Here is a 25890-nt window from a genome sequence, read left to right on the forward strand (position 1 = left end):
GCTGTGCATAAGGATCCACAATATTTAGGTGCCTTAATCCTTCACTGTCAGTGTACTTTTGTGCCCTGGTAGTTTTGTGTGGGTGTATGGACTTTGACACTAACAGCTGGAAGTGGTGACTGCCTTGGATGGGTAAGGATGTTTCTCTCTAGGTAGCAGTGTTTCTGCAAGATGGAGGTAAACACATCTCAGGTCTTATTGAGGTTCTGTATGCTTTTATAACAACAGAAACAGAAATCACATCACTTACCTTGTGTTTGATGCTATTTTCAGTGTTCAGGGGCATCTGGAAGTGACAGAATAGTAGTAGGTAGTTGCTCCAAAAGTGCAAAGTTACAGATAGTGATTGCACCTACCCATTTGGTGTTTACCAACACTTTTATTTATAAACTGCCACTTGCAGTTTCATGTTTAACATCATTCGTAGCATGAATATACATCTGAGGAAGTTTTGGTCCAAAGAGGTCTGTATAAAAGTGCATATCAGTTCTCACAGACTAATATCTCTTCAAGTCAAACAGTTTGTAAGGTTATTCCAAGGCACAAGAAAGTCATCACGTTTTCTTTATACATACAGAAAGTAGAGAAAAGTGATTTCACCAGAAGCAGGTATCATAGCTCGTCTTCCTGTGCATACAGTTACCTTCTGTTTTCAGCTGAGGTGTTCGGTGTATATAACTGGAGTGACTCACATAGTGCTTTTCTGCAGTTGCCTATTCTGTATGGTCCTCTGTAGAATGCACAGCCACGAATCCTGTTCAAAGTGGGCTCGTGCCCCCTTATTAAAGTGACCCACAGATGTGCTGGATCCTCTTTGCCTTGAAATGTTTTCTTTTTTTTCTTTTGTGAAAAACAATAATAGTTAAAAGCAAGATCAGAGTGGAGAAAAGACAGCAGGCAAAGAATATGAATGGCTTCTTCTGAGAAACAAACAAACAGAAGCTACACCGCTTCTCGTTGGACGGATCACAGACAGAGTAGTCGGCAGGAAAGCCATTATTGCTTATCAGGTTGTTGTAAAATTTTATTGAAGGCTTTCCTTTTGAGTCGGAGGTGAAGAATCCAAATCTGGGCTTAGATTTTTCTTCGGTCAGTTTAAATGCATAGTAGCCTCTAACCTTGACTTTGTCAACGTAGTATGCTGGGAGGAAAAAAAGAAGAGAGTTGTTAATATTGCTAATAAATTTTTGTATGACTTGCAGACCTTCTGGTAATGAGTTAAGTTTACAAATGATTATCCATTTAAAGAGTATAACTACATCGTAAAATATTTACTTGCAGTTATTGCTTCTAAAAATACTCAGCTTCTGCTGTATTAATTAGAAACAATGCATCATTGTTCTAAAAAAAGTTTGAACCTGGGAATTTTGTGGACCTGCCCTATGAAAAGTGGATTTGCACAGACGCGTAGCCCATATCTCTGAACGCCTGCATGTATAAATGGCACTTGGGAATGTTTCAGTAAGTGCCAGCCAGCCTCCCTCCCAGCTCCTGCGTTGTGTCAGGCAGTGGGACCAGGCCTGCAGTTCAGAGCTGTAACTGAGGAGACCAACAAGACTGAGTGCTGCTGCTTTCCTACTTCCTTGCGTTTGGGCCAGGATGTGAAAAGGAAGCGATCTTAAAATTCAGGTGATACCTTCACTGAGAAAAGGAGGTAGATGAGGGGGAGATGAACTTCACTGTCCTCATTCCTTCACACGCTGTGGTATCTTGCTTGTGTGCAAATGCTGATGTTCCCAGCTTACCATTTCTAATGTCAGCTGGAGGTAAGAGCTGCTGCTTTTGCGAGGCAGTGGGATGCCAGCTCCCACAGGCAGAGTTTAGGAAATGGAAGGCCTCTCAACTTGTTTTCCTTTGAGTCTGCAGGTCAGAGCTGGTTAAGAGTTCGGAGCTTTCCTCTCTGACAAAAGTGAGGCCCTGCTCTTTTGTGAACCCACCTGCAGGACCTATGGAGAGGAGATGGCCAGCTGGGTCCTGAGAGTGGTGATGAAAGTCCTGCCTTATTCCAGACCCAGCTGCTCAGCCCCTCAATGTATGTGACTGTTACCCTGCTGTGTGCAAGCGCTGGGCGAAAAATACTTAAATGAAATCATAAATAACAGACCTTGGTGAGTAAACATCTCATATGTAAGCAGAAAGCATAATTGAGGATGTGAGCCAGACTCAGCAAAAGCATTGTAAACTGGGGAGATGTTTCCATGAATAGTCTGAGGTATCACGCTATCTGGAAATTGAACTGGGAGCACTGTGATGGTTGCCCTGTAAATGACCTTTTTCTTTGGGTAGCAGCAGAATAACTTACTGTCCCTTAGTTTGTAGTGTGGAATTGGCATGAAAAGTAAACCAGCAAATGTTCATCAATTCTGTAGTAATTGGGAAAGATCTAAGCACTGGAGGGGAAATGCTCTGCTTATTGTTAGTGTCCAGAAGCAATCTGAAGCCATGCCTAGCTATGAGTAAGACCTGCCTCATTTTTCACATATTTAGCTCCTGGAGAGCCAGGATGTTCAGCCTGTGTTAAGGGACAGGTGCCCCAGAGGAGCTTTTGGACATCCCGTGGCCTGGCTGGGGAAGTCTCTGGTGACTCGTGTGACTAGTGATAGGACTAGAGGGAATGGCTTCAAGCTGCACCAGGGAAGATTCAGGCTGGACGTTAGGAAATACTGCTTCTCTGAAAGGGTGGTCAGGCACTGGAATGGGCTGCCCAGAGAGGTGGTGGAGTCACTGAGCCTGGTGGTGTTCAAAGAGCGTTTGGACGTTGTGTTGAGGGACATGGTTTAGCGGGAACCATTGGTGAAGGGTGAATGGTTGGACTGGGTGATCCTGTGGGTCTGTTCCAACCTTAGCTATTCTATGATTCTATGATTCTATGACTGCCAGTAGGAGTGCAGGGATGTATTGCACACCATTGGCTGTACCGTTCAGGTACCACCGCCTTTCATGTACCTTTCCATGGCTGCCTGGGTCTTAGCCTAACAACACAGCACTGCTGCATTTCTCATGAAAGGCTGAGCAGAGCTCTCGGCTCCTGTTTAATATCTAGTTGCAGAAAGTGGTATGTGAAGGATGAGGTCTCCACAGCATCCCTCTTGTACAGTAAGCTACTGCTGAAGATCATCACCTTCAACAAAAAGAGAGCCTATGTTTTGTCCTCTACCTCCACAACTGCTTATTATTTTTTCTCTAAAGCAAAGAACTAGATTCTGTTCTGTAGGTACAAGGATAAGAGCAAGTAGTGGAGCAGGAACTAGAACTCTCCCTTCAGCAGCAGCTCATTAAAGCATAACATCATTCCATCTTTCTTCTGCATGTCCCTTCAGGTCTCCTTGGACTTGCTTGTGCTTTCAATGACTCCTGATCAGGAAGCAAGCAAGGAGGCTCCTGCTGTTCCTTGTAAAGCAGAAATTAGAGTTGTCTCTCGATATTTGTTGATCTCAAATGCTATCTCCTACAAACTTCAGAGTAGCTACTCTGTTGATGTGGGCCCCTTCCCACATCTGCCTCTGCATTGGGCAAAGCTTGGGTCCTGGGTCTGTGCCACGAAAACAGCTCTGAGGGATCTATCATAGACTCACCTTTTAAAACCTCTTGTACGTATTTTTCTAAGTAATAGTTCCGAAGCTCATCGTTGTCCAAGGACTGGTCATCTATTCCGTTTGCCGTGATGTAGATATCTATGTCACCGTAGGTTCTTTTAATCCACTTCAGAACCTTGCGCACTCCCCAGGGCACCACTGCCAGCCGGGAAGGGGAGCTCAGGCAGGTGATGTCCTGCAGGAACTGGATGTCACGGTCAAACTCATACTGGCTCCCGTTCTGGGGCTCGTGAATCACAAATCGTGTGGTGAAGTGATTCAGCGCATAGAAGTCAGCTGCACCTTTAATGAGCTTCCTTTCCTCGCTTGTGAAAGACGGCAGTGAAGAGTGTGAGAGGCCTTTTCTGTTTTTAAAGTGAATGTATTCCCTCATTGTAGCTGGATAGTCCCCGGTCTTAAATATGGGGTCGGCAAACCAGCCTATTTCAAACTGAAGGAACCTGTTGGCAGCTTTGGCATGGGACTCAAAGTAGGGGTTGGCAGGCTCGGCCCAATCCGAGTGCAGGGATAGGGACACTTTGCCGTACTGGAAGGAGCGGTACTGCTCGTCGTATGTTCTCCAGGCCATGGCATGCGCTATTAGCAAATTGTGCGCTGCCCGGTATGTGTCGCTGCTGCTCCTGTTGTAGACGTCACTGAGTCGGTTAGGCTCATTTATTGTAATCCAGAGCTTAACCAAATCACCAAGCTCCTGAAAGCATAAAGCCGCGTAGTCTTGAAAAGCGTAGGCTGTAGACCGGTTGAGCCACCCTCCTGTCTGCAGCAAAGGGCCCGGCAGGCCCAGGTAGGCGTGCGTTGGGTAGTACAGGGTGACCATAGACTGGATGTTGAGTTTTAGCACTTCGCTAATCACGCATCTGTAATACCTCAGCACCTGTCTGTTGACCACTGACAAATCTCCATTGGGTAAAATCAGTGACCAGTCAAGTGCAAATCTGTAGTGGGTGACTTTCATTTTTTCCAGGAGGTCAAGTTGCTTTTTAATACTGACGAAATCCGTACACTGTGCCGGCCGGGTTTTTAGTTTCACTCCTTCCACTTTGTGCAGGAGCCCATCTCCTGTGATGTTCCACAGGTAGAGGTTTGGGTCGCAGAACTGGGGTGAGGAAGCCACGGACTCCGCCTGGGGAATGGAAAGCAGTATGTTAAAATGAGGTCACACGGACCCCTCCACCAGCATACACTATGTCCATTTTCACATAGATAGGAGCCCCGGATGGGTTCCCTCTGAGGTCACACACAGGACGGTTCTGGTGGTGCTGCAGAGGCAGCAGGGGATGTAACAGGTGGGCACGGACTGTTCTGGCACTACTGCCAAGGCCAATCTTGTGCAACCATGGCACAACAGTCCAGTCCCTGTTCTTACTGGCAGTCCTTCTGCCCGTGCAAATATCTGACACAAACAATGCGTAGTGCTTAGTATGAATTCCGTCTCTGCTATGTGCTACTAGTTAACAAGTTTCTATGTAGAAAAGGATATACTTCTACTGTTATTTTTAACACTTTTTGTGCAATTTGTAGCATAATATAGTGAAGTTTAAAGTAATTCTTTTAAAGGAAGTGGTCTTTTCTCTGCTGTATATTTACTCAGAATGCTTAACAGAATATATCGAAGCTTTACTTTTTTTCCCTACAGTTGTTGATACGTAGGATTAATTACAGAGCTTTGTTGGTACTTGGAGGTGGTTAATGTTTTTTTTCACTGGACTGCCTTTCTGTATGTGAGGACAGAGAGTATCTCAGCACTGCCATGCACGTTGCTCATCCTGTCTACCAGATTTAAAGCTGAAATAGGTACTGCAGGAAACAGTTGGGAAAGAAGATGGTGTGCAGTGAGATTCCTGAATGAAAGGTACTGCACCCAGTCTTTTACTCACAAAGTAAACTCACAATTGCTCTGCCTCCAGTGGTCATTTCTGTATTTTATTTACTCTTACCTTGAGAACAGACTCAGTGATACCCCAGGAGAAGTCACAGGAAAACTGAGCTTGAACACTTGGTGTAGACTCTCTTGGGAAGAAGCCATTTTCCTGTATGATTTGTTTATAGTAAAGTGCAGATGACTTGGGAATCCGTTCCTTTTTTTCACTTTTGAAATCCACATAAAATAATCCACGCCGGATTTTGTAGGCATGTTGCCATTCAAAGCCATCAAGGAGTGACCAGGCTGTGTAACCGAACACATCTATGTTGTCATATTTAATAGCTGCATGAGAGAAATTAACATTCATGAACCATATATTTAGTACTCTAAGGTACATATAGGAAAGTAACAGCTGTAAGAGATAAGTTTCAGTTGCCTCCAACAATGGTAGCTGGGATCTGTTCATTGCAGTGGTGATTTTATGCAACTTAATTTCGCGATTTGCCGCACTGTAAGTTACAGGCATAGAGTGCAAAGCTTTCAGCACTCTCCTCTGACACACACGGTACAACTCCATATAGCCCACTACATGCCATGTCAATAACCAGCAGCCCATTCCAATTTGGCCTATACAAATGATGTTTGGTGGTTAAACAGATCAAAGTGATTCTGCTGCAGGCAGGAAATTTATATGAGAGTAGATTTTTCTGTCAATAAAAATATGAGAATATATTTGGAGTGTTATTGTTGATTAGATATAATTTCCTTCACAAAAAGGAAAAAAAAAACACCTTAATGAAGGGGTTACTCTGTATTTTGAAACAGGTTGAAGTATTGATATATATAAAAATACAGATTGCAGTTCTTGTAGTTATTAGTTGAGCACTGACCCAAACATTTCAGAAGTTTGGGCCCACAGATGGTTATTGCAGACAGACCTGCTGCAGAAGAGGGTTGGATTTTCATACCTAATAATCTACCTGTCACACAACTTCAAATCCAGTCCTGCCTCAAGGCTCCCCTGCTGTGGCCATGCAGTATTTAAAGTATTATAAACCAAATACAGGAATGTAACCTCAAAATCGGACAAATCAGGCCATGTCATATATACTAGGCTAAGTGAAGTTTGCAGTTTGGAACAACTTGATCTAGACAACCTTCATTAGGAGCTCGATTTTGATTGTTGGTGGCCAGACATTCTGATTTCACGTGTTTTCCCTTTGCTGAGGATTAAAAGGTCTTTGTGAAGGACCAGAGCCACCCACCGCAGCAGCATGGCACACACTGCGTGGTGCAGGAGGGCATGGCCTCAGCTGAGGCTGGCACCCAAGCCATAGGTGCCTCCTACCCTCCAACACCGAAATGGAAAAATGCAGGTTTTGCAGAGGCTTCAGATATTAACAGCAGTAATGTTTCATATAAAATTAAATCTTTGGCCTTCAGAGAGCAGACCCTGCCCTCTGGCTTTATGAAGGGAAAATACCAATATTTGTCCTGTGTATTTAAAACATGTTATCTTCTGCTTGGCATGGTGTAATCCCCAAGAACGATTGCCATTCTCCTGCTGATTAATTCCATGCATTTGGCATTGAAGGAGGGGCTCGGCACGGCAATGACAGCCTGCTGTCATTGCCTTATTTTCCTGCTGTCAAGATACATGCCCACACAAAGGTTTTACAGTCGGGCTGCCATCAGTGACAAGTGATATGCATTGTATTTGTTTACATTCATTTTGGACTCAGTTTTGTACCCAGATGTTGGACTTTAGCTTTCTGGGACGGGGACTACATATTTTTTCTGTTTGTACAACACTACAACCAGTGGATCCTGGTCTGTGGCTTGCGCTTCGGCAGCAGAAATAATTAATAATTAACTTAGTTGGCGTTACGTCTTTTTAAAAAAGATCAAATCATTAAAAAGCTAAATTATCTTTAAAATTTTCCTATGAAGATATATCCAAAAGAGAATCCAACAGCTCAGCTGTGCACAAACCTTGCAACACCTTGTTTATGAAGTTTTTCATCATGTAGATGGCAGTGGTGTCATCGGTTTTCACGTGGCTGTCAGTGAACCAGCCGTTCTCTGCAATGAAGATCCGAGGGCTGCCGTACTCCAGTTTAATCCAGTTCAGTACTTCCCTCAAATTGAGCGACAAGTTTTGTCCCATTTTTGGTAGGGTGTTTGGAGGTTTGAAGTTATCGGGACCGAAGGAAAATGCAAAGAAGTCGGCTGTTCCTTTTATGTACTTTTTTTCATCCTCAGTAAAGCGTGGCAAAAAAGATTCATTTTTCAGTTCCTCTGGATAATCGCCGTCCCCGTGGATGGGTTTAGCAAACCATCCGAGTACTCTCTCCACAGACTGCTGGCATTTAGAGATGTCCAAAGCGTCTTCCGATCTGTTGGGTTCGATCCAGTGGGATCCCAAGACTATGGACATCAGTCCCTTCTGATACGGTTGAAAGTGCTTCTTGTAGTTGTGCCAGACTTTTGCATGAGCCTGGTGAAAGAAAAATAAGGTTGAATTGCTGCTATTTAATAAATCTGTGTGTGTGTATGTAGGCAGGCGGCCAGCCAGGTAGCTCGGTTTGATCTGCTGCAGACTTCTGTGGCAATATCACTGAATGGTTAAGGTACAACAGTCGCCCTGAAGAGATGCACTGGGCGATAGCTGCTAAAATGCAAGGTCTTCAGATACTCAGCATCTCCTGTGTGCTGTTGCTATGATGCATCAGAGTTGGGGTTTTTTGCCTTTTGGTATAGGTCTGAAGGTTGTTAGATGTTCCAGCAGGTATGTGAAATGGCTCTTATAGCTAATCTTAGATCAAACAGCTGTTGACAGTGGGCTATCAGTGATCTGCACAGTCCCAGCTAGTTCTTTCCTTGTAAAGCACTGACTGCTGGTAGAGTTAAATTTTTAAACTGTTAATTACAGTTTTTACATTAATTATATATCTCAAATTATGTCTCCTGTGTCCATATGCTCTGTGCTACTGATTGACTATGTGCTGTGGGGGCTACCTGAATTGGCTCTGATCAGACCGCATCCCCTCTGCTTTGTTCTTAGGATGCACTTTCATGTGTTTGAATTTGCACTAATTGTACGAGTGTTCCACTTCAAGTATCCCATGTTCAAAGTGTAGAGGAAGCTCTAAGCTGCAGCTGCAAAATCTGAATCAAAACGTTGTTTCATAGTGTGAGAATTTTGATCCAGGCTTACAGTTCATTTCTTCCTTGAAGTTGCTATAATTACAGTTTTCCTGACAGTTTATGAAACAGAACAGAATATAGCTTGTTCCTTCTAAGCATTCATTCTGACAGCAGCACCACTTCGGTTTTAAAAGGAAATCTGGCAGCTGCATTTCCCAAGTTTTATTAGTTACGGCACATATCAGCACTCAGGTGATGCCAAACAATGCCTTCTCTAGGACAGACACAAGTTTTGCCAAGTGTATCAGTGGCAATGAAAACATACCCTGTATTGCATTGTAATTCAGTTTCTCAGATCGTCATCACGTTTTAGACAGTTTAACATTGTCACACACCAGAATTACCGTTGAATGTCACATTCATTATTTAGTTAAGAGATCACATAAGTCAAAATGTTTATGGTCTGTGCATTAAAACTAATGTATTGGAGATTTAGGAGGCACTAGCATTGTTCTGAGTCCTGTACAGGAACATAGGAGATTGCAGGTGTCAGAGAAGGATGGCTTTGGATGCTGTGGAGATGGATGTGACAGAGAAGAGGAGCTGACACCTCCTCCTGCTGATGAGTTGTCCAATAACTCAGGGTTTACATTGCTCCTGAAGTACGGCTCCATACACTAAACTGGAAAGCAAATGACTGTTTGCACCCAGAAAAGCACGGAGAAACATTGTGAAACACTTGTAGTGCTGAGTTAGATTGACATTACGAAGCCAAACAGCACTGCTTACATTTGGCAATAATTTCAGCTAATTTATCTAGAACTGCACAGCTTGGAAGAAGAAAAAAAGAAAAAGGCCTGATGTCAGGTAGGTATGTGGTTAAGCTCAGGAGTTCTGTGGAATGACAGTCTGTGAAATTTTGTGTATCAGTTGTTTATGGTTTCTAAGGTCATGCTTGTAACATTCGTTCAAGGTCTGTCTTTGAAAGTACTGATAAAGCAACATTAACCTTTGAGATGCAGGTTAAAGGGAGGCCAGCAAAATTGTACTCATGAGGTAAACCGAGAGCTACAGTTATAATATTATAAAAGGGATTTCTTACCAGACTTATCAGCAAATCTATGTGGCCATTCCCTCCATTACCCTCACTGTCCCCTCCCATAGGTCCCTCCAGTCCCACATGGCTGCTAGGGCCAGCCTTAATCTGGTGTTAGCTTGCACTTGCCTGCCCCTACTGAATTTTTACGTGGTTGGTGAATATTTTTCCCCAGACACAGCATACTGACACCTGCTTAATGAAAGATACATGTTTCTGTTGGTTTGGCAAGAAAAACTTTGCTCACGTCAGCTGTGTTATTCACACAGCCAGGTAGCAGGGCAGGGGTATCTGGTAAATCTTAGCAATCCCACGCTTCTAAATAAAATGGAGGAAGAAGGCTTTGCCAAAAAACAACCAATTAAAAATGCACTGCTGACAGGTAAAAGACTATTAGGGAGACCTCATTAGCTTCATATGCAATTTCAGGAAGTTGGTTAGAGAAAAATAAAGTTACTACTAAAACGCTGCCTGCAGGTGTGAAAGCAGCCACAGGTGCCATTCTACAGGAGAAGACCTCTAATAGAAATACGTGCATCTAGCATGAGTCAAGGTAAGATTTCCACATCACAGATTCATATGCATCACTGATGTTTCCTAATTCCAAAGGCTGTCTCAATTAAAAAAAAAAGTGACCAGTCTATACTGAAGGTTTTTGCAGTTGTTGTAGATGCAATGGCTTTTGCTCGCCAATAACTCTGTTTTGAGCTGTTAATTGTCTGTGAAGCAGCTTAGCATTCTCAGGTGGAGGACGTACTCTAACTGCAAACTGTTACTGATGGAACCAAATGATTATTAGCATTTCTTTTGTAAGATGAAACGTGAAATAAACATTGATTTAATAGCTGTATCATACATTACGATGACTATTTTGAGTAAATCTTGACTAATCTTTTGTTTTCAGTTACAGTTTAATCCCTAATCTTCCACTTTCCTTGCTAGATCAAGGACAAATGTCAAGGCTGAGTACACAGTGAAAGCAGGATCAATACTGGGTATTTATTCTAGATATGTGTGACATTAATTTCAGCATATTGTCCTGGCATTAGTATAGCAATTATTCCATGGCCTTCAAAGTCATAAGAGTGGTAAGCCGGTTAGTGTTAACCCTGCAAAAAGGCTAGATAGAATGAGTCAGTTTAATAGTAGAAAGACAACACTGTTGTTCTCTCCTGAAATATTCTCACTCTCCTTCAAACTCTGCTGCTGTAAATTATCTTCTGTATAGACAAAAATCTTATTATAGAAACACCGACACTTTCAGATTCCTAAGATTTGTTACAGTAGAGTGGCTTGCATGGAATATCTCAACAATGAATACACAAAACAGTGTGGAGTTACTTCAGTGTGCTGGACAGCAAGAGAATTTAATAAAATCCTAATAAAATGATTCTGCCTTTGTGTTTAGTTAATCGGGTTTTAAAGAATGAGGAGCTAGAACAGACAGTCTGATGATGAGAGTGTAAAAATCGCTTTAGAAGCAGAGCAGGTGTGGGGGGCTTATTTGGAGAGTTTCTTTTGGTTCAAGGCACTTTTGGGCTGTGGTAAAAATACCCTCTGGTCAGTAGAGATAATGCCTTTTTTTTTTGCAATCTGACTCTGAAACTGAGTCCTCGTGGAGGCAAAAAGGGCTGTGGACATGTGGGTGATCAAGTTTTCAAAGGGCTGGTTGGAAAGTTGTATGATTGAATTTGATGAATGCTAGCCGTTCTGCATTTGGATTGCATGTTTTCTTCTGATGGTTTCCAAGAAGTTTTAAGTAAGCTAAATTGAAACCAACAAATTGTATAGAAAAGCATGAATCTTATTTAGAACTTGTGAAGTACTGTCATCACTGTCATCACTGATGACTGGCACTGTTTGAAAAATCTTTCAGCAGTGACATTTGTAAGCATAAAATTCTGTTGTCCCTCTGGAGCCGCACTTGATGGACACCAATCTCTCTCCTGTTGTAAGAAAGATGTGCACTGGTATAGCTTCATCTTTCAAGATCCTGAGGAAAGAAAGGGCAAAAAGTGTCTTGGAGATAAAATGATTCCCCATTCCTTCAGTAGAAATTAGTTTTTAAAGAGAATGAATTATTGGACTTCTCTGGGACATGCTCATCCAAAGATCCCAAAGGTGATAGTGTCCATGAAGAGATCCTGGTGCAGTGACTGCTACCAGAGGGCTAGGAGTAACTCAGCCAGGCACAGAGAGGAACCTGATCTGTGATGTGATGGATCTATATGGAGACATCATGTGTTTGGAAGGGAAGGTATTGCATTTTCCAAGAGTGTGTTATTAAAACATGTCAATGAAAAAAATTTGTAGGGGGATTTCCTTGCTCTGCTAGTTTTCTCCTGCACTTTTCAGCAAGGCGGAAGGGAATGTGAGCAGTCTTAAATATGGTATTAAAAAAAGAAGTCAGTTTCTGCCTGTCACAGCAAGGGCAGAACTGCCTGGAGAGCACTGATACAGAAGAAGAAAAGACAGTCTGGTCTGTAGCCTGTGGTGTTTACAAACCTCAGCCTAAGGAGCAGAAAGAACATAACTAGATCTGCAGAAAATGGTGATAATCGATCTGATAAATACCTGTTTAGCTCCAGTGACAGTGATTCAACTGCTTCATATTTTCCTGCTTTTTGTCCAATGTAACTACTACCAAATCAAAGAAATACATCCATTTTTTTTTTTTCTGTATGCAGTCTTTTCTTCCCTACCTCAGCAGTGCCTCAGAAGCAAACTCATTGTTTTTGTTGGTGTGTCTTTCAAGTGTCACAGGGTAAGTTATGCCTTACCGTGTTCCAGTGCTGCTTTTGCGAAGGACAGTCTCTTTTAATGAAAAAAGGAGACACAGGCTGACTGTCTCTCTCCATGTGGTATCCGATTTCACTTGTTCCTCATATTACTGACCACCATCTGATTGAATAGCGAATAACTTATGTGAAAATATTAGCCATTTATAATTGAACAGCTTCAAACATCATATTTCCTATTAATTTCCATGTGTGAATTAGTATTCAGGTATTCAGGTAGTATTCAGGTATTTCATGATGATCACCAGCATTATGACACACTGTGTACGAGTACTGTATATAGTAACATGCAGGCATATGTTTTAGATGGAAACATCGGTATCTGTATATTGTAAGCCGAATGCAGAACTCCCCAGCGCTCTGCTTAGCGGCCTTTGCTTCTTCATTCAGTAGCTCGTTTTATTTCTGGGTCTTGAATAACAAGAGCAGGGCTGGCTCTTAGAAGATGCATCTGGGCTGCTTCATTAGAAGGATGCGAAGCACAGAAAGAAAGCACACGGAACAGCTGACACAGCACATGCCATACCTTGTGCTAGGAACAGCATATGTCTCCTGAGCTTGAGGAGGACAGATAAATCCTTCTTTTGTTGAAAATCCTTCATAAGATAATTATTTACCTAATGACCTTCATTCATGGAAGCAGATCATTGTTTTACTGGTTCTAAAACATGTGGATTTTTTTTTCCCCAACTAAATATTTGAGTTCTAAGCTGTTGGGTTTCTTCAATCTACTGAAGTTGTTAGTTAAGAATTAAAATAAATTTCTTCTTATAGATTCTGACTACCTGCCTTGAAAAGCATACCACCCACATCTTATGTGGTATGCTGGCTTTAACTATGTTTTATTAAGAAATATCTCTATATAGATAGATTCACATATATACATATACGACGTGTTGACTTGTGTCAACAGTTTCCACAAGAGTTTCAGTTCCACCTCCAACCACAAAACATTACACTCCAGATGCTTTACAACAAATTTACACTTCTTTGTAAAGAAGACCTAAAGCCTTCAGGAGTTTTACAGTGCCACTGAAGAAAATTGCTAATACATTTCATAATGTTCACAGTGCTGTGAGAAAGATACAACATGAAAATAACTTCTGCTCAAAAATAATGAATAAACAGTTAATGTATTGTGTGTTGCACAAAGTCTCACTAAATCCTTCTTTTTAGTGGTATGGTTTATGCTCAGAAGCACAGCTTTTAAAGCTAAAATGAGCGATTAATTCAAGCCTGAGTTAAATAACATTCATCAAGAAACTTCACCTAGTAATTTGCGTATCAGACCCGGCTGTGCTTGGCTTGCTGGCACACCCAGTTGATTCTTCAGCAGAGGTATTGCTCTCTTTGTGCTATGTGGTGTTTATATGGATTTTACTGTGGGAAAATACAGACACTGCCGAGCTGATAGCCCAGTTTTGATTATGGCACTCAGAAACGTAGGCAAGCCATACCGCATACTTGCATTACATGCTTTACATGTATTGTATCTTCTACATGTACTTCTTTCTATATGACAAATATATTCAGATGTATTTGTTAGTTATAAGGTATGGTAGGAGAATTATACTAGTTTCTCTATCAAGCAGACAGGACAACGACTTGCTCTTTAAAGTATTTAGAGCACTACAGATGACAAAAGGTGTATTTATATTGTTAATTATCTTGAACTGCTGTTGTTGGAGATTGTTTTAAATTACAGCACAAGAAAATAAGACTATATACTCTTAAGCATATGAACAAGCTACTCTGTGGAATGAAATCAGAGATGCTGTAAATTCTGTTAAGTTCTTGATATTAGCATGAATGTCTCTACATTTTTCCTTAAAAATATAACTTTCTTCAGACTTCTCTTCTTGCCCTTTGCAAAGCAAGAATACTATGAATTTAGGACCCAGTACTAAAGCTGTTGAAGCTACTGATCATGGGATGAAATCTCTTGGATGTCTAATTCTGTAGAAGAAAGCTGATATATAAAATAACACTCACATAAAAAATGAAAATGCAGAAATTGCTATGGAAATAATGTAATTTTGAAACTCTTAAATAGTGAAGAGGACATTTGTTTTCTTCCAAAACCAAGAACTGATGACCTTGTTAGGTCACTGATAAACATTTCGCAATATAATCTTACTAAGCCAGAACTAATCATATTTATACATGCATATCTTCTATTACTGGTAGAATTGACCCCATTTGCAAATAGAAAAAAAAATCTCTGTATGAGCTAATAGAATAGTCATTTTAGTGTGGCTGAATGACAGAACAGTCATTTCAGTGTAACTAGATGAAAAGAATAAAGAAGGAAACACATGATCTTTAATAGGTAGATGCTGCAAGCAAAAAGAAATTTAAATAGATAAAATAAACAAGCACCTGAAAAATAATTACTGAATCAGCTGTTGAGACTACAAGGAAATAAACACGAAGATTAAAAAAATATTCTTTTAAAGACTGCCTTAGCTGAGAGTTATTTCTTGGTATTTTCACGTTACATGACTGATTTCTCCCATTACTTTCCCACGACAGTGTAAGATTAGTTTGTAAAACCTTATTATACTGTACCTTGATCAGATTGTGTCCTACAGCGTAGACAGTGGTTATTTTCCCTTTCTCTCCAGGAGCATGAATACCTGTGCCATACCCATGCCAAGCAACTAAATAAGGATTGTGGATGGTAATCCAATATTTAACACGATCCCCAAAGGTCTGGAAGCAAAAGGTGGCATAGTCATTGAAAATATCAATGACTGATTCATTTTTCCATCCCCCGTATTGCTCTTGCAGTGTCAAGGGCAGGTCCCAGTGGTATAGGGTAACCACGGGGTGAATATTTCTGTAGACCAGAGAGTCAATAAGGGTGTTATAGTACTGGAGTCCTTTCTCGTTAGGAGCTGCCACCACTCCAGTGGGAAAAAGTCTTGACCATGAGATTGAAAACTGGTAAAAGGTAACTCCTAAAAAATCCAGAGCTGACACATCTTTGTCCAGCAAGGTGTAGCTGTCACTGGAAACATCTGCGCTCTCAGCGTCTCTGAGCTCTGTGCGGATGAAGCGGTCCCAGACGGAGGGTCCTCTCTCGTCCTTCCTCCAGCTGCCTTCCACCTGGAATGCCCCCGTCCCTACGCCCCAGAGAAACTCTGTGGGGAAAGTGTCATACAAAAACATCTGCGTTTCATTCACAGGACTGGAGTTGGGGTCCTTTTTCCACACAGATCTTCCTTCTCCGGCAAGCCCAGCAACAATCCTTACGACGACTAATGTCCAAAAAGCAACAAATCTCTTCAGCTGTTGGCCACTCATTATGCTGCTTTATAACGCCAGCATGAAAAGTCAGATTCCCTTCACCGATACTGAAAGAAATCCATTCATTCCCTGGAGTCCCTGCTGTGCAGGCTGTCTTCACTTGCCGCTAACTGCTGGAGTGTCTTATCAAAGCTTCACTAAAAGCTTGTGATCGTAAAAGCCCTGTCAATGATTAGCCTGAACTGTGAGACCTGGGGTGGGTCAGAGAACAGCGTAATTTTTAGGGAGGTGGCCTCTGTGTGGTCACTGGGACACCTCGGCTGTGTTCTTACTGCAGGAAAATACGTTACCCGAGCAAAACAGAGAGCTTGGTCACTCGCATGGGAACATACAGGTGACAGGGGGTGCTCTCTATTCCTCTTGCAACTGTATTTCAAGGAAACGTGAAAGAAACAGAATTCTAACTGCAAAGTCTTCAATTAAAATGTGATTTAAAAATTTTAACGACTCACACGTTAAACTGAAAGAGTGCTCCAAGGGCTTGGAGGTCTTCCCCCAGAGTTTAATTTTACCTACGAGAAATGTAACATACAGCATTAGCATACAGTTTATTACTAGAATCAAAGACAGAATCGTGCCTACAAAGAGACTGTAACATACATACGCACATCCCAGTAATTACGTAGAAACACAAGGCAAGGCTGTATTTATTCCAAATACATACAACTGCTGTTATATCTTATAAAAGTCCTACATACAGCCTGATGTGCAGCATCAGTACAAATTAACACGGGTCTTTTCTAGTCCTTAAGCAATTTCCTTTAATTTCTTTAAATAAAAATAATTAGCAAAGATAATTAGGCTTGAAAGATGTCATTCTGTTATTAATTTAATAACCTTGCAGCTGGGCCATCAGTACAGTGAATATCTTACAGAGCAAACATATTTCAAATTACAGCTATGCTACGCATGTGAAGATTTGGTAAATTTAATAAATACCGTAAGGCTGATGCCTGCCATTCTTGATTTCTTCAGATACAGTCATATAAAATGTATTCACAGTCAGAGTTGCTCGACAGCAATGGATCTGTACCTGCAAGACAGTCGTGTGCTCTGAGCATGGAACAACTTACCATGTAGGTACAGCACTGTGCTCAGATGAATTAGCCCTGCTGACATGCAGGAGATGAAAGTCCAGATGGGCAGCTGGGCTACGGCTGCTTTATTGTTCCTGCTGCCTGTGAGAGCATGTTTGCAAGCAGCACGGGTGTCTCTCCCAGCATTGCACAATGCCATTCAGACATACCTTCAGTTTAACAATGAAGCTGATTAAAACAGTGGAAGATTGAAGATATTTTATATATTTGTTTATAAGATGAACAACAAAAATCTACACCTACCTCCATGCACCTTTGTACAGCAGCACCTTTACAAGAGGCAGTTTCACCTTAGGTGATGGAGAAAGCTCCCACCAACATCTTCGCTGCAGATCTCCAGTGGCAGGGCAGCCACCCACCTAATGTCAGTCTGTCCAACAGTGCAGACCCAGCACTCCCTCAGCACCTGGAAAAGCTGCTCCCTGCTTCTCAGCAAAGATCCTACAGAGGCAGTTTGAGAAAGGGAGGTGTAGATAGGACCTGTACCAAGTGGATCTACAGTATACACTGACACACTCATTTTTTACTGTATGGAATAGCATTTGAAATGTTAATCGGGTTAGTTATTGCATGAACAGAATCCTTCTGTTTTAGCATTTAAAAGTTTCAACTGTGTGTACTGTACTATGAAGCAAAACTGAAATACAAGTCATTATAGATGCTACTGTAACACTGAAGTAGTTAGATACCACTATCAACATATGTTTGAGCTCAAAGCACCCACGAAAGCTCAAAGCACTGGGGTGATTGTACTGACAAAGTATAAACAACAGGCTTCTGCCCAGCAATTACAGCAGGGCTAGCACAGCTTGCACCTTATTCCAAACATGGTGTGGTGCATTTGCACGAGATGCAAAGGGTGCAGCAGAGGCTTGTGCTCCCAGATGCTTAATTGAGATTAAGTTACTAACTGCATTTCTTTTGTTATTACCTATATTACTTGGAGCATGCCCTAATCAAGGTTTGAAAATGACTGAATTTATTTTCTTTCTGCTTTGTCGTTTTAGCTAGATAGTCCCTAACGTTGCTTGATCAAAAGGAAACAAACTGAGGACAATCATATAGTGACTTGGATTTGAAAGAGAGATGTGATTAGCTGAGCAAAGAGTTGGGGAAAGGAAATACTGTGACTGTTGAATCAGAAAACCATTTGCACAGCCAAGTGAGATGTGAGCAGGGACTGCTGAGAAGTGAAGGTGCAGCTGGAGGGGAAGGGAAGAAGCAGGATTTAATTATTGCACCAGCTCAGGTGGCAAAGTCAGAACAGGCTCTGGCCCTGATGCTGTTGTGGATGTCCACCGTGGGGTTTCTTGCCTCCAACCGTGCATTTAATGACCCTGGTTTGGGAACGAATCAAGGCTGGGAGAGGCTGTGGTCTCCAGGGCATCTGCCATTGATGCTGCATTAGTTGGGAAGCTCAATTCTCATCTGTCCAATTTCTATTCTTGCTTCTGTCAATATTAAGCAATTCCAGTTATGAAACCAACTTTTCACTTGACCACTGATCACATATTCTCAGTTCATGGGTTCAGCTTGGAAACTTGGGGCTTGATCTGTAGAAATTTGGAACAAGTGAATTGCAAGCAGGAGAGTTTTGAACTTATGCAATGCTAGCATATCTGAGTAAGGACACTCTTTCTGCCTGGATACTCAAATGAAGATAGAGAAAAGGCTTAGAAAGTTCACTTAGAAAAAATGTGATGTTTATGTGAGCATCAGCTGCTCAGGCCTACTGATGTTAAGGGCTCCAAAAAAGCACAGCTTATGTAATTGTTCTCCACAGTGCAATGCAAATAAAAAAAACTTATCTTCACCTTATACAGCAAAAACTGCTTGAGATGGGATAAAAGTCTTTTCTAAAGACACACAATTGCGACAGCTGCTATAGAAAGCCTAGTGTCAATAGAAACTAGATCATAGATTTACAAAGAACTTTTCTTTATAAACAACCTCTCATTAAACATGAGGAGGTCTTCTCTGATCACTGCAACAACAGTAAGACTGGTTTTGTTCAACAGGGAAGAAGCCGAGAGCTTGAGTTAACATCTCAACATTTTTTCATGTCTTCTGGAAGATATCAGTAGAAGTCAAACAGTCTGACTTTCACATAGGTAGAAAACAACGCAGGTTTTCTATTCATTATCTTAGTTGTAAGGAGGGTGATGACACTGAGTGAACTTGTGTTACTGAAAAAGAAAAACAACAACACAGTCCTTTCAGTATGCCCATAAAACATAACCCATGGTCAGTTATAGGGTGGGGAAGGATTCTGCCTTGGTTTTATCTTGCAAAGCACACAATAATATCAGTGGGTATTCAGGTTTGTTCTTGCTGCAGAGCACATCTTTTGGACTTGCAGTGGTATCACAGCGCTACAGAGAATCAACCCCCTGCTGTGACCAGAAATGAACAACAGTCCTTACAAGTACCCTGATCTCCTTTCTTTGAAGGGTTAAACTCCTGCCTTCCAAGAAACACCAACATGTCACAAGCCTGCAAGCAGATACTGCTCTGCTGGATGTTATTCCAGGTAGCGTTATCGAATACAAACAAAGATAACCACCTGCAATAATTCTTTTAGCATCATTTAAACACTCTGCGCGGCTCTTATAAATGCCGGCCTTTTCAGCTCCTCTTTAATTCCCCTATCAGGAACAGGCACGGCTTTAAAAATGACATAATGGGAAAGAAATACATAAATACAAACATGCTGCTGGAGATGTTTTTCCAAAGAGATCCCGGTTTTGTTTGCATAGCCATTATAGCCGAGCTTCTGTAGTAAAAGCAGAAAGCACGGAGGGGCGCAGGCTGTGCTGTGGGCTACACTTGGCTCTTTCATGTCTTTAAGCAGAAATCAGGTTCAGCTGTTTGCTACACTTTGATGGTGCTTGTGTCCCATCCTAAAATAGAGATACAGTAATAATAACGAGCACAGAGGGTACATAATGGTAACGCTGGGAATTGCACCGGGACAGGTACAGCTGAGCTCGGGCTCGTTGCTCTTTCACGAGTGGTTTTCTAAACCAGCGGCAGTATTTTAGATGCTGGAAGTCCTGCCTGCCCCCCTCATTTTCTCCACGGCTGGCAGCAGTGAGATCGAGCGGCTCCAGCGAATTTAAACACCACACACTGAGAGGAGGTCTGATTTGTATTTCGTTTCCCTGAGTGCGTTCACTCCCACCGCTCGACAAGCGGAGACACAAACGGCAGAAAACCGAAAATCCGCCCCGAGGCCTGGACGGATGGCGGACAGCCGAACAACCGGCCCAAGCCCAGCACCTCCGAGCGGCCCCGGCGCTGACGAGCGCGGCGCTTCCCGCTGAGGGCGGCAGGACCAACCCCGAGGGGCCGCCCCACACAGCCGGGTCAGCCCCGCCCCGCTCCGCCCATCGCGCTGTGACGACGGCGGCGCGCGCCCGGTGGCGGGAGTTGGCGCGAAGGTTGCGGGGAGCGGGGTGGGCGGAAGCCATGGAGTCGGAGGCGTCCCGCTAGCGAGATCACCGCCGCCGCCAGCAGCATGGTGAGCGCGCAGAGCGGCGCAGCGCCGCCCCGCGCCGCGGCTCTGAGCAAAGGCCGCGGGCCCGGCGCCGCGCGGACGGCTCCCGCCTTGGGGGGGGAGGGTGGAGCGGCGTTGCGCAGATAGCGCCGTTGGGGCCGCGTGGCGGTTGGGCGCCTTCCCGGCGCGTGCGGCTGCAGCCCCTGTGCCGCTGGAGCCGTTGGCTCGCGGCGCGGCTCTCTGCCGAGGGCGGGCGCGGAGTTCCCGCGCTGCGGTGCGGAGGCCGTCGTTGCTGCGGCTGTGGTGCTGCTCCCGCCCTGAGGCCGCCGCCTGCGGGCCCGGGTCCCGCGTGTGGGAGAGCGCACGGAACCGGCCGCCCTCGGCTTACTATCCTGAGGGGGGAAGATGTCCGCGCCTCCTGCCGCCCCCAGACGCGGCGGGGTACCGGGCACGGGCCGTGCGCTCGCCCGCTGAGAGCAACGCCTTCCTGCGCTGCTTCCATCTGCCTCAGCGCTGGCTGCCCGGCTGCTAACCGCCTCTTGTGGTAGGCCGGATACGTGAGGGCGTTTCTGCTTCAGCGCAGGGCGGTGTTCGCAGAAAAATAAGTACTTGAAAGTCTGAAAGTAGATGTAATTATATGTAATGGAGGATGCAGCCCTAATGAGATTGTAACTATAAACGCACGTGTCCCCGTGTGTCCTTTCCAAAGCGCTGTCCGCTTACACAACCATTATAAGATGGGCTCTTGTCATCGTCTGTTGCTCGCATACATTGGTTTTGCTCAGGTGGAATCTCTGTGCAAGTCCTGTCCTGCCTTAACTAAAAAATGTTATTCAAAGCCAGTTTGGCTCCACTTTGGTTTTAGACTTTTCACATAGATCTTAATATCTTTTACCCAGTACTAAGCACCAACGGGCAGCACTGTCTGTGTCTGCCAGCACTAAGAGCCCTGACATGAATGACCTGTGGTATTTAAGTCACCAGCTGCCCCACATGGGCTGCCGAAGCTCTGCAGCAGGACGAGGCCTTTGCTGCCTCCCCTGCCACCACCTGTCAGAAAGCTAAACTTACTGGAAGACCCTCCCTTCCCTCTGGTAGTCTGCTTCTGAATGTCCCGCATCTCTCAGCGTTGGCACTTCCTAGAAGAGAGGAAAACTGCCATCGTAGAAAAGGGATGAGTTGCCTCAGTCCACGTTCTTTTCTTTCCAGTGCTGAAGAGAAGTGGTTGTGCGGCCATCAGTGCTGCAGCTGTGGATGCAGAGGCGAAAAAAACCAGTGATGTCAGTAGCCCTGTAACCTGCTCTGTGATATTCAGGAGCAGCTGGGGCATGCTGGGATGGAGTACCAGGCTCTTACAAACAGACTTTTTTGTTGTAGTGCCCAACAGAAGTGTCCCCTGTCAGGTTGGTTCTGCAGCTTATCTGCTGTGCTGAGCTGATGTGTGCAGTTACACAACGAGTTGATTGGTGGGGGAAGGGATTCAATTTTTACCTAAAATAATTAGCTGGCCCAGTTCTGGTGTGAAGAGCTGTACCGGTGCAGCTGAGGGGATGTGTGGTGGGGAGCAGGGCTACTTGAGCTGCCTCTGCCTGAGAGAAACAGTCCTGGACCAATGCTGTGGCATAAGCTGCTGCCTACTTAGAACTGGGATTCTGCTCTAAAAATGCTGTACGGTACCTGTGGCTCTGTTACCACTATTAACTCCAGTATAGTTATCCAATAAGGATTACTGGTTTAACTGTTGTTCTACAGTTGGTTTCAGGTAATGCAATTTTTCTGGAGATGCCAGATGTCAGAGCTGATGTTTCTGCAGAACTTGCACGAGAATAGACAGACTGTAAATAAGTATGAACTATCCTGTACAAGCAAGGCACTTACGGACACCTTTTGGAATACTTCAGGTTGTGCTGCTTCCCATTGCAGTCACTGAGCTGAGTTGGTGAAATTCAATTTCCTATTTCAGAATGTAGTTGAGAGATGCAAACATTTGTATGACATTAGTTTGGAAAGTATTCTGCTTTATTGGACACTGGTCTTTTAAAACCACTACTTAATGAGTTTGATGGTGTTGGGATTTCTCTGTCATCTAAACACTGGAGCAGCTGTTGTTGCAGGAAAAAAATGTCACAGAAAGCCAACGTGGAATGTTTATGGCTTTTTTTGAGCTGGATATTTACTGAAGTCTTGAAAGTTATCCTGACGAGCTCTTTGGGTTACCACCCTTTAGTACGAATAACAAATGGGTTTCACTTTCTATTTCTCCTTAGTAAAATGGGTGTATACAAATCTTCCAAGAGAAAACAGGCAGCCTGCCATGATTCACTGCTGTCGAGTAAGACTGAGAATTTGAAACAGTAGTCAAAAGTGGCAAGGACTAGACTGCAGAGATGGTGCTGAGGTGGTGCAGTAAGGAAGATAGCTGAGCAGGAAGCAGTGCACCTGAGCACAGCTGTTCAGGCTGTCCTGGTGTTAGGCATTACCTACCTCCCTAATCTAGTGGGAGTGATCAGAAGTATTGGGCCTTTACTGGGACTGTGGCTAGGTCCCTGCAAAATTTGGTGCCCAAATGTGGCTCAGAATCCTTTATTTGGTAGCTGTGGTTTAAGATGCCTCTAAACTGTCATACTGAGCAGTAATTTCAGTGACCCTCCCTCTTACTTGTGTGAAGCCACTCCAAGTTACACCTAGGATTGCTGCTGCTGAAGCACCTTGGGGAGCTGCACTAGTATAGCCCTGGCTCCTTAGTTCTTTAGTTTAGGGGATTGCCTGGGGCAGCTGTGCTGGTGAGTGCATCTCCACAGGCACACAGGACACAGGTCCCAGAGGAAATGTGCCAGTTACATTGCTATCAGCCTTCTCTCATTTGTGAGAGCATATGCAGTTCTGCCAAATGGTGAACTTGTGTGTGAATGGCATTATATACCAACAACATCACAGGATGTTAAATAGGTAAAACCAGAATGGTGGCTGACAGTCCTATCTGGCAACCAAGCTTATGTAGTGCATCTCATGGAGTCGTTTTGATAGATACATATACTGCTTCATTTCTGCACAAGGTGAAATGAATTAATTGTCTGTTATCCCTTGATAAATAGCATAAAAATCTTTCTGTTATGAATCTCATACAAAAGCTTCTCTGAAAGATGAGTTTATTGTTGCGTTGTGATGTTCTGGTCTCCCACACAGTTCCTAATTTACCATTTGTTATAGCCCAGCAGTGGCTAACAAGGTTACTCCTTCTTCTGAAGAGTAGGATGACTGATGGAAATTGGGGGATATATAGCTGAAGATTGAAGAAGATGGTACATAGTCGCTGAATTTCCTTTGTAGCTTAGGGCTCTGTAGTTTAGTCACTCATAAGAAGATTGTCAATATGGGAAATGAAAATTTATTACTCAAATAAAATCCTTTATTCAGAAATGTCTGGGTGGCTTCTGTGTGGTTACATTTACAGTATTTCATACACTCATACAGTAATAGAAATACCAAAGGAAAAGTGCTGCTGTTTCTGAGGACTGGTAATTCGCAGCCAATATAGCAGTGTTGGGTTAGCACGGGGAAGCAATTCTGAAATCTGCAGTTGCTATATTGCAACAGTATTTTCAAGGAAAAGGTAGTGTGGTGGTGATTTCTTGATAGTTTGAAGCTGCTGCTTTGAGCAAAACAAAAAAATCACGAGAGCTGATGAGACAGAGAGTAAGAATTTATGCGGTATGATTTAGGCTTTAGCAGTCAAAGAGCAGTGATAAAGTAGTGGACGAAGCTGGGGCAGGCAGATCAGTTTCATGCATCTCCTTTATTAAGTCTTCATTTCATAATCCAGAATATGATGGTATTTCCATACAATTTCCATCGGTCCATAAAAGAACAGTCTAACACTAATGCAGATCAGCACACTTACAGAGTTTTTAGTTAAATTACTAGAATAGAGTTACCCGTGATTTAAAAATAATTATTCACCAAATATTTTGAATTTATAATTAACATCTGTCACTATGAAAAACTCACTTTTATCTAAAGTCACTTTGATTTGCAGTGTAGTAGTGTTTAAATTATGTTACTATGTAAAAGCTCTAGTGAGGACTGTAACCAGTTTTTCTGTTGTGTTGCCTTCTAAGAAGTCAATAATGATGATGGAGTCATCTGGGCCTTGAATCTACTACATAAATTCGTAGGGTATTTTTAAGTAGGTGCTTTGCTCCGATGTTCTGAATCTGGGGTCAAAATTTCAGAGTGTGAGAGTATGGCATTAGGAGTGTGTGTGAAATAGCTGAGCGTTGAGAATTGATGCCTCGAGGAGCAGATTCCGTAGGTAGAAACGTGTACAGTCTTACTGAAGAGGAATTCTTCTCAGTCTACCAGTCTTCATTTGCTGGATCAGTCATATTTGCAGGTAAAAAGTAAACAGACTGCATTTCTATGGGAAATAACACTTCTGATTCTAGAAAATTGTTTTAAGCTAAGCACACTAAATGTGTCTGTATGTGTCCCATTTTGTGCTTTCAGGTTATTTATTCTATTGGTTTTAGGCCCAATAAACTCTGCAAATCCAAATCATGAGGGAACTGATGAGAAAAAAGGAGCCTGATACAGACAAAATAATTGATCACATTCTTATGGAGATTTTAATTCTGTTTTCTTAAGCGTTTACTACTTTACTGGTAGTTCCCTGCAGGAGGGATAACACTACCTGTGTGTGTGTGTGATAGCTGCTGCTCTAATAGGGAATAGTTACCACCTGGGACGGGTAGGGCCCTGAGCCACAGCCCTTACCTGCCATGTATTTTGACCATACCAGAGGCTTTCCTGAAAGCTAAAATGGCTGCTACCCCTGGAGGTGGTGATACCAAAGAGGTACAGATTTTGTGCTTCTTTTTTTTAATGATGCTCTAATACTAGTTTATTAAACAGCTGTCAGATAGGGTTTTGTGTGGGGGCTTATTTTAATTGAAGCTTCAGTTTCTAAGTATTTAGAAAGCTTTTTATGGTTCTTCTATGATCGGATAAGAAAATATAGTTCTAAAATCCACCTTTTGGAGTCTTATGTTCTTAATATGGTCTTTCTCTTTATTGAAATCTTAATTTGCTTCTTGGTAGCTAATTGTTTCAGTGAGATCAGAATCACTGCCTTAAATTTATTAGAAGATGGAGGGTATGGTGTGTCCTGCTGGTAGGCTGCTTTGTAGCTCCTGGTACTTCTTGTCTTTTCACGTTGCACTCTACTTCATGCCCAAGCTGGTCATGTTAACTGCCAAAATACTTTGGGCTCGGTTTGTGATGATTAAGTGGGGAAAAAGGAACTCCAGTCAGACCTCTGTTCGAAGTCACTGCATTTCATTGCTAATGGAAGCTTCTGAGTGCATACGGAGGCTGTCGAAAGGGGAAAAATACCTTCTTTTTTGTGATTGAGAGACAAGAGAAAGGCTGTGCAGTGTCTGAGCAGCTGCTTTTAACTATCTAGTCTTTGTTTTGTAATTTTGAGACAAG

General features: G+C 43.0%; 2 protein-coding genes across 6 annotated transcripts in view; one reads left to right on the forward strand and one right to left on the reverse strand.

Annotated features, from left to right (window-relative positions):
• Positions 1-359: 359 nt before the first annotated feature.
• Positions 360-15925, reverse strand: KLB (klotho beta). The gene is made up of 5 exons (XM_003641245.6): positions 15070-15925; positions 7453-7957; positions 5534-5802; positions 3576-4719; positions 360-1141 (listed from the first exon to the last, which is right to left on the reverse strand). Exons 1-5 carry the CDS (start codon positions 15805-15807, stop codon positions 783-785), a joined length of 3015 nt encoding a protein of 1004 aa, XP_003641293.4. The 5' UTR covers positions 15808-15925; the 3' UTR covers positions 360-782.
• Positions 15926-20305: 4380 nt separating this feature from the next.
• The window catches only part of RFC1 (replication factor C subunit 1), a 38070-nt gene continuing 32485 nt past the window's right edge, over positions 20306-25890 (forward strand). For 4 of the 5 annotated variants that reach the window (XM_015285650.4, NM_001006456.2, XM_015285652.4 and 1 more), the window contains exon 1: positions 20306-20427. In XM_015285650.4, the coding sequence (XP_015141136.3) occupies positions 20425-20427 (3 nt within the window). In that variant the 5' untranslated portion in view covers positions 20306-20424. Of the gene's footprint in view, positions 25258-25890 lie in introns of all 5 variants that reach the window. The other variant, XM_046940184.1, reaches the window with a different exon arrangement.

The sequence above is a fragment of the Gallus gallus genome, chromosome 4 (genome assembly GCF_016699485.2).
Source record: "Gallus gallus isolate bGalGal1 chromosome 4, bGalGal1.mat.broiler.GRCg7b, whole genome shotgun sequence".
Taxonomy (NCBI): domain Eukaryota; kingdom Metazoa; phylum Chordata; class Aves; order Galliformes; family Phasianidae; genus Gallus; species Gallus gallus.